This window comes from Paramisgurnus dabryanus, chromosome 7 (assembly GCF_030506205.2).
Source record: "Paramisgurnus dabryanus chromosome 7, PD_genome_1.1, whole genome shotgun sequence".
Lineage (NCBI taxonomy): Eukaryota > Metazoa > Chordata > Actinopteri > Cypriniformes > Cobitidae > Paramisgurnus > Paramisgurnus dabryanus.
In genome coordinates, this window is record NC_133343.1 from 26116146 (window position 1) to 26129053 (window position 12908).

At 37.6% G+C, this 12908-nt stretch overlaps 1 protein-coding gene across 2 annotated transcripts in view; it reads right to left on the bottom strand.

Annotated features, from left to right (window-relative positions):
* sema3fa (sema domain, immunoglobulin domain (Ig), short basic domain, secreted, (semaphorin) 3Fa) overlaps window positions 1-8925 on the bottom strand; it is a 60964-nt gene extending 52039 nt beyond the window's left edge. For both annotated transcript variants that reach the window (XM_065279833.2, XM_065279832.2), the window contains exons 1-2: window positions 8687-8925; window positions 7932-8101 (exon numbers count right to left, since the gene is read on the bottom strand). In XM_065279833.2, the coding sequence (XP_065135905.1) occupies window positions 7932-8061 (130 nt within the window). In that variant the 5' untranslated portion in view covers window positions 8062-8101; window positions 8687-8925. The remainder of the gene's footprint in view (window positions 1-7931; window positions 8102-8686) is intronic.
* Window positions 8926-12908: the final 3983 nt, after the last annotated feature.

Sequence of the window (12908 nt, forward strand, 5' to 3'; positions counted from 1 at the left end):
CCACAAATTTTAGTATAGTGAGAATATCATTAATTTTGAAATTAAAATACCATAATAAAGTTAATACATCACGTGATCACATCACCATTGGCAAAAACTAAAAAGGACAGAGAACAAAGAACAGCAAGACTTTGCCTGTCTACTTCCCATGCAGCCTTTCTAAGTGATTCGTATGAAGCTGAAACTGATGTAGGGTCAGGAGGTTAAGTTTATTTCTCTGCCAAGCGCTCCATTAGAGAAAGCCCCATGGGAACGGCTCAAAATAATGCATTTTAGATGACCTCGATCTCTTTTGGTTTTTAATACCGTTTTGATACCACCCTAGGGTTTCGCTTACAAAACAAGATCTCGTCTGGGCTTGAGAAACGTGGTTGAATGAAGAAGACTAACAAATATTTAGTTGAATCAAGGAAAATTGATACAAAGGCTTGAAGATTGGGCCAGAAATACAGAGGTGCACACACCCAATCTTTTTCAAATAATTGCCCATCAGCACCACAGGTAAGACATCTGTGAAGTAACTGTCCTGACTGATTTGTATGGTGTGTAAAGGTGTTAGTTTGTCTCTAAGGTGAAATTGTGAGAGACAGTCTCATCTTGGCAGGTTGAAGGTTCACCTTTCAGAGAAACATTGATTGCTTAGGGTCTCTGTCTTACACGTGATTTTCCATTCTTTATCTGTGTGTATTCGTGTGTGTGTGTGTTTTAGAGGGAAGCACTTAGTAAACTCTCTGGTGTTACCATTGACCCAGTTAGAGTCCAGGTATAGACAACATAAAGGATGAACTTAATTGTCTCATAAGTGCAAAGTATTGAGTTCACAATAATTCAAGTTACTGTATGTTACTACTATACTTATACACTCTCTCTCTTCCATTAATATGAAAACATATCACGCTTAAGGCCAAACACATTTCCATTAAAAAAGCACTAAAAGAAAATTATTAAATGGTATGGAAAAATAATGCAATGCCACTACAACGCATAAGACAGCAAACATCACCTACAGCTGTACTAAGTAATGGCTTTATAAAGAAACTATAATAATAGCTTTACCCAGTAATGTTTTTAATAGCAGTTTTCAAGATAATATTCTTAGTTCAGAAGATGTTTTTTAGATAATATTCTCAATATTATATTGGAAAAAAATCCAAGTTCAGATGTATAGCTTTCAAAATAAATATTCTCAGTTTAAATGTATATATATAAGGAGCTCAGATGCAAAAGCCACTAAATGCCACCTCTGTCAAAAATGGGATAAAATCATAATGATATTAGTGCTGGGCGATAATTTGATAACGATAATTTTACCGATATAAACTTTTCCGATAAAACGATAAGGGAAGTTCGATAAGTGATCGATAATGTTTACGCACTGTGCGTAATGTTGCGCGAGCACTTCCGGATGCGGCACGCGCTCTTGGTTTACAATCACAGTGTCAGTTAGACTTGAAGGAGTGGAAGATGAGGCAAGTTATTCATTTATTAGTAGAGACCTATGATTTTCGCGATGCGGATAACGCGGACGGAATCACGGAATCCAAATGCGCGGAAACATTTTCTTGTGTGTAATGTTGGACGCGCAACAGGGTTCGTCAAACACAGCAGACACAATAGGTGCAGTATACTGTAGCCTACTTTCATTCAGCGTCCGCCTTGCGTCCGCACAGCTTTAAAAGTATATTTACAGGACATTCACAAATTCAGGAAACTGAGGAAAAGCAGCAGATCCACCACTGCAGTGAATACAGTGTTTGCGTATGTGCGCTCCCACAGCAACGTGACACTCTTGACATCCATTTATCAGCGTGTATAGCTCGTATATGTATAACACACGCGTGATCACTGAACTAAGTTTTCTTTCTTGTTTAAGTGAACATAAACAGCTGTTACTCAGTATATTGAAACTTAAAGCAGTCTGTCTTGGGTCTTAAAGTGACAGTAGTCTGCTGCTTTTGTGTCAGAAATGTGTTGATTTCATAACAAATAGATTTACATTTAATACAGATGCATTAAAACAAGATTTTAGTATTTGTATTTGTCATGTTCTGAATAAAAAGTAGTTTAAAACCATTATTAACTGTCTGTTTTTTACAATTTTCATTCAGGAGCAAAAATTTGCCTTTAAATTTGACAGGAGTAAAGATTTGTTATTTATCATGATAATTATCGATATCGACTGATATGGAAAACATTTTCTCGATAATTTTTTGGGTCATATCGCCCAGCCCTAAATGATATTAACCAAATGCTCTTGGCACGTATTATACGTTCATCAAATACTCCCGCTTTGAATCCACTTAAATGGATAGTTCACCAAACCGTTCGTAGACTCCATTTACTTCCACAGTATTCTTTTTTCGTACTATGGAAGTGAATGGGGTCCACGCATGGTTTGGTTACAAACATCTCAAAATATCTTCCTTCGTGTTCATCAGAACAAAGAAATTTATACAGGTTTGTAACAACATGACAGAATTTTCATTTTTGGGTGAACTATCCCTTTAATCCTGGCCTCAAGCCATTCAGAAATACCGGTTTGCTGGCAGATTCAGCAAAACTCCATGTCAATGTTTTAGCAAAGTCCTCTAAGTGCACGGAAGATGAATTGGATGAATGATGGCGTGCGAAGTAACTGTAAATCACATTCAAACTTGTGTCCCTTGGGAGTACTTGGACCTGAATGCAACCCGAAACTGATTGTATTTTAGTCTCTTTTAAAATCCGTTTCAATTTCTACATTCTTACTTTTATCTTTTGCACCGTTTTTTGTTGCATCCTAAGTGATTTTGCAACCGTTTACTATGTCTTGTCCAAAAAAAGTGTATCTTGTTTTGAAAGTGTAGGTTTTTAAAGGGTTCTGAGGAAAAAGGGGTCAAATTTGTTAAATAGATGCAATTAGAGGGTTTTGCATGTAAACTCTTGATACGTTTTCAAGATAATATTCTTTATACTTTAAATATTTCCAAATAAATGATAGTCTCACCTCAGTATTATACAGTCTATATGGCTATCTGGATATATTTGTCTCAGTTCTTCTGTTTTTTCCCACACGGAATATATTGCATCCAGGTGTTTCTCAATAATGATGAAATAAACAGCAAGAACAGATAAATGCTTTTAAATGGTGTGGAAGATTACCGTAACAAGCATTTATAAGGAATCTGTTCACTCTTTCCCACACAGTGAGGACGGACCTCCTTGAAAAGGACCTGCTCTTGTTTTTTTTGGGGTCATAACCTTAGCCCCTGGCACCCTTAAATAGGCTGTTATTAGGGCTTGTTTGAAGATAAAAATAGACTACACCTTAGACACCCACACACATGCACACATATTGTGTCCTGGTCAAGGTATATGTGACCCAGTTTGTGAAAAGTCTTTTTTTTGCAATTTACACGTTTTCTATATAAAACTATCATATCTAATGTAAAGATATCTTTACTATCAAAAGACTGAATTCAATGTAAAATCAATGATTGAAATAAAATTTTAGGAGCGTCAATCTCATCATTAGATTATAAGACTTTCACCCAAATTGCACAGATAGGGTCATAAATCCCTTTAAAATAATTGATTGTGCCATTCAAGACCAACAGTGAAGCCAACTGGAGTATCATATAACAACAAGCGTTTCAAATAAAGCTAATGCACTTTTTACTGCTACAGTACATGAAATGTAGTAGTCAAGAAAGCCATCTGAAAGCTCTCTAACCAGAGTCAATGAGATTTTACAATCTCCCATAAAAAACTACATACAGACTATCATCTACAGCAGATGGGCTGTTTAAGAAAAAACGTGTTTAACCATGAAACCCACAAGGATGGATGAAGCATTTCATAACACTTTCTATGCTTGATATAATTGTGATAATAATATGCATTGCTGTCCGCTCCACCTTGACGTCTCTTGATGCACCTTGAGATTGTTGCTTTAAAGTGTCTGAGAAGATTTTTCCAAGCGTGCAATTCTTCGGAGAATCTACTGATGGAGTTTATATTAAAACAATGTGCACAAACAATAGCTACCCGTGGCACTTTTTTAGACACACAGCATTCCTTCATGCACCAGCTTTTGGTTTCCTAACCAGTACAGTGATATGATATGCATAAACATGCCTATAAATCCATTGTCATGTCCAAAACAGATCAATTATGTGAGGGCTGGCACTCAAAGAGAGGAACTTTGCCTGTCATGTGACTCCAAAAGTCTTCTGGGCTACCTTATAGCATGATTTAAAATGAAAAGGCGGCCGTGTACGACAAGGATAAAAGAACTTTTTTTCTCAGGACATTTTAAAGTATCTTTCATACAAAATGAGCGAGTGATGAATGTCATGTCTGATACAGTTTACTAGACCTTGAGCTTCACACAGATGATTTATATTGGCTTCAAGGGATGTGTTTCTGGCTTGGACTGTCTGTAATGTGAAAGGGCACAAGAAGACACCAGTATCTCCTCTCTTAACTCACCGACACCAATCACAGGCAGCCAAGTCCTCCCTCGGAAAGGAAACCGACTCTGTCTGGCAGAATTCCCTGCCCTTCCTACATGCTTGTACTGGAAAATAAGAATCTATCTGAAAGAAGGAGACACGCTATGTGCGTATGGGTGTGTGAATGTATGAGTTTCTTACTGTAGCATTTTACCTGAATTGCCCCAGGGAGGATCTTTTAAAAGGCATTAATTTCCTTTTTTTTTCTTAAACAGGACCTTAAGCTACATCGAATCATCACAGACCAAGCATGAAATGACATATTGTCTAAAGCAGCACTACTTAACACACGGCACCAAGGCTGCAGGAAACTCAATATTTTCTTCAGGCTCGTGCAGTGTTGTAATATTTATGGAAACAATAATCGCAAATTAAAGTAATTATATCTTTGCATAAAGATTGGGAGCAGAGCTGGTGGTATAGCTGATGGCTATAGAAATAACTGTAGAAATGAGCCAACCAGTAAAGATTTATTAGTTTTTACTGAGAACTTATGGAGAACATAGACTGTAAAAAAAAATGAACGACGGGTCTCCATAGACTTCCATTGTAAAAAAAAATTAAGTCAAAATATCTCAACAATGGCCGATGACGTCATTCGGAACCAGAGTCTGTGCGGTAGTGATCGTGAGGTGACGCCGCTGTATCAAGCCCCCGCCCATTTTTCCATTTAATCACAAACACACAAATCAAGTTGTCACACAAACTTATTTGAAAAAAACGAACACTTAAAAGTACATCAATATAATAAGAAATAACTAATGCAACAGAAACCATCGTTGGGAATAATGTATGTGAAGTATGATTTGATTTATAAGTTTGGCTCACTGTCCATTTGTTTACATGGAGAGGGTGGGATTTATGAAGTATACTGCAGCTAGCCACCAAAGGGCGATTTAAATATTTTAGCAAAAAAAAAATTTACACCACGCAGAAAACTACATCATACTCTACTGTGTCTCAGGCATAGACTGTAAAAAAAAATGTACGACACCCATTCGCTCTCTTTCATTGGTAAAAAGTGAAGCCGCCTGTTTCCCGATATGGCGCTGACATCTTGGGTATTGAGTCTGTGCAGTAGTGATTTCAGGACCAGTCCTGCTTAGTAGTGAGCAGGAAGTAAAGCCGCAAAATCAAGGCCCCGTCCTCGCAGAATGCGCATCTCACAGCTGTCAATCATGACGTGACACAAGTGTTTTATAGCATTTCATAACTAACTAAAAAAAACTTAACTGAAGTGTAATTAAATTGTTTAGTTGGTCTCAAGTCACATTGAATAACATGGGGGAGGCGGGGTCTATGACCTATACTCGGACCAGTCACTGGGGGCGATCGAGACGTTTTGGCTTCACTTTTCAGGGCTTGTGTGGCACGCTTGGTCTCAGGTGGCCACCTCAGTTTGGAAAGCTTTATTGATTACACTGGGACTACAAGAAGTTTACAAATTATTAAGTGTAAATAAAATTGGTTGTTTACAGTAACCAAACAATGGTAAACTTGTTGCAGTAATAAACAATTAAAAGCTGTAAATTTGGTTTAAAATCAACTAAATGTAGTTATTAAGCAAGTATATCAGTGTTCAAAATTTCCGCCCGCATAAAATAAGTACTCACAATAACAATTTCACGAGTAATGTTTAATGTACTGTAAATCCACGCAATTTAAAGTAACCTGCAATTTGATGCTTCAAACAGAGATGGCGATAGAGAGCCTATAGTTGGTCAATACCACTGGTGTGGTGTATTATGAGCTACATTGGTTTCAAAATGTGGCTCAGGCGATCAGATTTAGGCTTGAGGCTAAAGCAACCTTGATTTTGCGGCAACTGCTGTAAGTTTTTCAAAGTTGACCCGTCATGTTCTAAACAACTAATAAATCTTATCGAGCACTTCAGCATTCATGCAACCCCTTACAGCAGCAAACACCTTCTGACCTCATGACATAAACAGTCGTAGCTCATATTTAAGTAACTGAGAGAGACATATAACAGGATGTCCTGTATATCCCAAAGACTTGCCTCAAGGCATAAAGCCAGACGATTATGGGCAAAGCTTGGCTTTCGGCTAGCCGTCATAATGATTTTCTAATGACATAGACCAAGTACAAAACCAAAACAGGATCCCGCTAAGCTTGAAGCTGTTTGTGGGAAAACTAAATGTAAGCCTTTAACAAAATGTACTTTTTTGCCAAAGACGTTCAGTTTCAGGGCAGGAACATGCCTGCTGTTTTAAGTAAAAGCTGTTGGACAGAGAAATGAGGAGCCAGATGTATTAACCATAATTCATCTAATGTGCTTCCAATATGTTTTACATAAAACAGACGTTTAATTTTTTCATTAATAGTTCCGCTATGGTATTTTGATCATCTCCAGACAGCTCAAAGCTCATGTTTTGTGCATGCATGAGGTATGTTCTCCAATGTCTATCTTGGCAGAAAAAAGTTTCATTGTCTTTGGTGATTGACAGGAGCACATTATCATTGGACACGGAGTCCTGGGAAACCAACCAGACTAATAATTGCAAAATCATATACAGTATCAGCATTTTAAATGTACACTTAAGCTGTACAGCCAGCAGTTTAGACTTTTTTAGCCTGGAAATGTAATTAAAGCAGTGGCACATTAATGTTTGTTTACAATTAAGCTTTTAATTGCATTCAGCAATATCCCAGTAAGTGGCCTTTTTCAACAAAATAGATCCTTGGGAATCGAACCCATGCCCATGGCATTATTCCACCAAGCTCAAACCATTTTGCTATAAAGGAGAAATTAGGGATGCACAGTCCCGGAAAATGCGAAACTACCAAGAACACAAATATTCAGAGAATCCCAAGGGAAATACTGTTTCAGAACTAAAAACTAATTGCATTGCTTATCCAAGCAAGAGGCGTGCGCAAACCCCGACAGACCCAACATGAAAACCAATTCCCTCAGAATGGGTAAACTCACAGTCACAGAATGATGAGCAAACCTTGCATTTGGGTCTCACTGTTTGGCACACTGCACTTCAAGGAGTGTTAGAAAAACCCATTAAAGAAACACAATAACGGCCAATAAAAAGGAAAATTAGTTCAGGCAGCAGACTGTGAAACTAGAAAGGTAAAACAGACAGGTAACCTAAGAAGGAAAGTAGCTTGCTCAGCACTTTATCAGCCAAAACTGAAGAAACGCCAACCAAACACAATTAAAGAAGCATTGCACCTATATGCTAGGGAAAAAAAATTATCTAACGGACGTGCATTAAATATGCACAACAAGTTAACATCACAAGATTCATCAGATTTTCCGGGAACAATGGGGGACAAAAATAATAAGGCGTACTCCCCACGCCATCTCCATCATATCATCTCCAGGTATTTATATATCTCTGTTTGTTCATTTGAACCGCACTAAATCTCATCTCTCTCACATATTAAGCAAACAGAGGAGATGCACCCTACCTTTGAAGGACAGGGAGACTCGTGGAGCAGAGGCGGGTGGTAGTGAAGACAAAAGATTGCTGTGGACCGAGACAGCTGAGAACACAGAAACCAGAAGGGTCCCCAGCACCAAAGTCCCGGCTCCCTGCATGATTGCTTTATCCAAAGACCCGCAAGAGATTTATTCAGTCCTACGTGGGAATGAAGGGAGGCACAAATATGAATGTGCTGAAAAAGTTCCTGATATATTTACCACGACTGTGACAGGCAGCTGTGATATTTACAGTTATTCATAAACACAGTTATTCATATATCTGTTTATTCATATTTATTTGGATCAGATGTTTGTGCAAATTAAAATGTTTTTGTTACACGTGCTTTCAAGCTGACATTCCATTTTTTACATACCAGCAATGTATACACGAAAACGTATGTACATTATATATAATATAATGTGTATGTATGTATTAATTGAGCCATAATGGAATTGCAGCTGCTGTTGATAAATGAAGTTCATGATATAGGCTACATTATATAAATATATAGGTACATGCATTCGTTCTCTCTCTCTCTCACACACACTCCCTCTTTCATATTTGTAAATAACAACTCTGCTATAAAATACGCAAAAATATGCTTATCTTCTGAAAAGCAAGATTTATGCAGTGATGGATAAAGTGATCGATTAAAGACGAGTAAACTCTCAATAAATGTCCTTATTTGCCAAATGTTAATTTATCTCAAAATAAACTGCATAAAATTAACGGATAACTTACCTATAACACGTCCGTCATAAATTATCCTATGTATCCCAAACAAATCATTTGCAATCCAGCGCCAACAAACGCATAAAGAAAAGCAACGCGTCCAGGCAATGCACGCAAGTGTCCACAAAGTAGTTGCTTGTAATCTCCTGCTTTTTGACTCTGATCCCGTGCCAGTTAAGTGCTCGTTGGAGTTTTTAAACGTATCCCGTGTGTTTTTGTCCACGCGTGGTTGCTCTCATCGGGTCCGATGCTTGTCTGTCACTGAATGAGTCTGGCAGGTGGATAAAGCGCAGTGACTCCCCCTGGGCGGAGACTTACCTTAAAAGTAACTCCCATTTATCTATGGCATGCCGGTGGGTTCGACTTCGTGAGGCACTGCGCAGACGTATCAGGAAATGACATCAAAGTACCGCGGAGCACAGCTTTCCAATCGCTCTCGAGGTACTTTGATGTCATACGCCTAACGGTATGCAGAGGACCGTACAAAGTCGATCATACCTATTGTAAATACGCGGGGATAAAAAAAATGAAAACAACTAAAACGGTTTTTTTATATCAGTGCTTGTCTTCAATAACTGCGCGGGATTATCGCGCGGAAACGAATAGCTGGTCTCGCGCGCTCACTCACGGCGGGCCACGCCCACGCGATACGCGGACACGGCACCAGTGTTAAGATAAAATACATTTTCAGCCACTAGTTTTGTAACTCTCATTTTTATTCTAGGAAAATACCCTATAGATTCCCCCACAATGAAATGTATTTTGTTGTTGAAAATGAAATAATAGTGCAAATACCTTTAAAGAATTAAATGAGATTTGTTATGGCTTTTTGGGTAAAAAAAAAACTAATCCGTTTAGATGCGGTGAGGCTTTTACGTTCATTTTTTGTCACCATGCATTCTCAAACCCCATGCATTTTACACAGCAAAGTAAAAAGTTGAAAGCTTGTGCAATGATTTGTGGAAAGCAGCACAGCATTAAAGCAAGTCTGCACAAACAGCTAGCGCCTTGCCTGACCAAAGAAATGACAGTCAGGACTATTCATCAAATAAACAGAGGAATTACCAAACAAACATCAAAACCACAAATTCAGAAACCCATAATTAAGACTCTTCCCTGAAAGAATTGTGAATTAGAGCGGCCCATTCGTTTTCTTTTATTGGATAAGTTTTGAGGTTACAAAGACAAAATGTGTGTTTGTGAAAGATTTATTTGGACAGTGGATAGTGACGGGCTGTGTTGCAATGCTCTGCTGACTGAAAATTACTTTTACAATTTCGCTGCTATCTTATTTTTTTTTGTTTTCACTAGCCTACCAAAAAGCAACAATTCCTTCTGAATGTAATTTAGTATTTCAGTATTTCATTGCAAAATCAACACAAAAATCATAAAAGATGTATTATATGTAAGCATTATTTTATACACAAAACAGTAAGCAACAAGAGGTTAAAAAGTTTAAATATAACTTAAAACATATGCTGAGCTAAGTTCCTCTGACATGTTTTCTTATAAACTGGCATTTTATCAGACTCTTAGCCTATGTTATACAATACAATAATATAATACAAGTTTATTTATATAGCACATTTAAAATCAATGGGAATTGACCAAAGTGCTTTACAAGGTAAAAAAGGAAAAACAACTGGAGAAACAGATTAAAATGAAGATAAAAAATAAATAAATTAAAAATCTAAAAAAGCTTGTAACAAAAGAGGCCTAATATCAATATGAATCAAATGATATTGAAGACCATGGAAAAAAGTAAAATTTGAAAACTGACACAAAGTTTGGGTGGATCTTGTGTAGGCTGGAAGCTATTCCATAACTTTGGTCAGATGACCGCAAAAGTGCGATAACCCCTGTTTTTAAGTCTGGTTCAGTGGTGTGTTTACCATTTTGGGGGCCCTAAGCAAAGTCCAAGAACCGGGCCCCCCATTCTCCAGCATTGCCCAGCATTGCCCAAGGTTTTTCATTTGAATTGCACAACAATAATATTCAGTATATAGAATTAAGTATATAAACAGGGTTTATTTTGTTTTACACTGCTTAAAATAACACTAAATTGTTACAGTTTGGTATGACAAAAATTCTTGGTTTAAAAAATTTTCATGCCCCTCTCAGATATATCTTTTGCTTGCAAATGTCTTATAGGATGTATTTAAAGCAATGTAACTAATACTGCAACTTCGATGTCTGACATCTTACTAAAAAAAACTAATTGACATGATTTAAACCCCTGCGTGGTGTCTTTATCATGTTTATACCTGTACGAGTGTGGAACAAAAGATGGTTGTCACTGATCAGACCAAACCACCAATCACACGTGTGAATCCCAAAGTCTTTAAAGTAAACTTGACCATCGAGAGAATGTTGTGCAGTTACAAGAGCACAGAGAGAGTCGAGCGAGCGCTCATTCCAGCACTTGTGTGCCTGCATTTGTGCGCGCTAAGCAGAGGTGTGCTTTCCTGTAGAGTTTTGCTCATATATGTGCCCTCGTGAGGATGCGTGCAATTTTTTTTCTGCGTGCATACTCGCACATCCCTACTCGCGCACGTAACATACTTTCGCACACCTTGTGGCCAGTAGGGGGCCCCCAAAGCCCGCGGGACCCCACGCAATTGCGTGGTTTGCGTGGTGGGTAAACACGCCACTGGTCTGGTTCTAGGAACATATAATAAATCAGAGTCGCTAGATCTAAGTGATCTGGACTGAGAAGACGGATGTAATAATTTCAATTTAATGACAAAGAAAATGTTAACAGTCAGTAATTAAAATGCCTTAATTTCACATATGTCAATTTAGTCATTTCATTGCAGTCTAAAAATGTCTGAGTAATTTTTAAGCCATGTGGACACAACCAGTGTTGGGGAAAGTTACTTTTAAAAGTAATGCATAACAATATTAAGTTACTCCCAAAAAAGTAACTAATTGTGTTACTTAGTAACTTTTCATGAAAAGTAATGCTTACGTTACTTTTTTGTTTCAAGTTACTTTTGCGTTACTTTTTCTTGGCTGAGGCTTGATGTCTTTCAGGCCTTGCAGGTGTTTTATGACTGAAAAGTTCTGCATTCAGAAATTGCATATTTCATCACAAAAATGTAGAGCTCAGCTGCCATCCCAGTTTCTGACTCAAACTGTTCCCACACAGGCGTGTATGCATGGGGTGCATAATGTGACTACATTTAGTTTAATTCAGTACATCATTTTTACATCAAACAAATTAAACTAAAAAAGTAACTTGCATTAATTTTTTGAAAATGTAACTCAAATATTAATGTGTACATTCAAAAGGTGATGCGTTACTTTACTCGTTAAAAGTAATATTATTACATAATGCACGTTACTTGTAATGCATTACCCCCAATACTTGATACAACATTGGGTCATTTTTATCCAAGTATAGGGTCATTTTTAACCTAGCACATGTTCTGTCCAATATTTTCCCATTATGGGTTTAAAATAACCCAGCCATTTTTAGTTTGTGGTATTTAACGAATTTGACAAATTTGTCCTTTGCTGCAAAACCCTTTAAAGGGGGTCGCACACCGGACGAGAAGCGCAGCACCACGTCGCGTTGCATCTAGGACAACTCTGAGGTATCGTACACCGGAAGTGCACATTAAATAGTGCAAGCAGATAGCATCTTCAATATGCGAAATATACCTTAGCAGACAATGTTTATCGCTAACGATTTAGGGCAAATGTGATGTTATTTAATGTTGATTGAGCTGATTTGAAGTAAAAGTATTTGATGAATGTATACGTTTAGTGTATTTGGTCAATAACATTATTTCATTTTTGACAGACATGGCATTTGGCAGCATTTGCATCTGAGCTTTTCATATATTGCTCAGGAGAACAATAAAATGTGGGTTCCACTTAAAACTATTTAAACATTTTTGTGATAACTGATAAATCACTCCTAACTTTCTCTTTGATGCAGGAATGTTTGCTCTCTCTCTCTCTCTCTCTCTCTCGCTCTCTCTCTCTCTCTCTCTCTCTCTCTGATGAGACCATTGGAGAGGCACAGATGAAGATGGGGAGATAAGACAGAGATTTCTCTCTTTCAACACCAGACTGTCTGCTAGCGAAGCATAGCAAAGTCAATCTGCGTGTTTGTGTACTCCCGGAACAGACAGAAGTCTATAGTCTTGATAACCAAAATGACTCACTGCAAGCCAAAGTTTTGGGAATGACAACCAAATGTAACAAACAACATTATCTTATGATA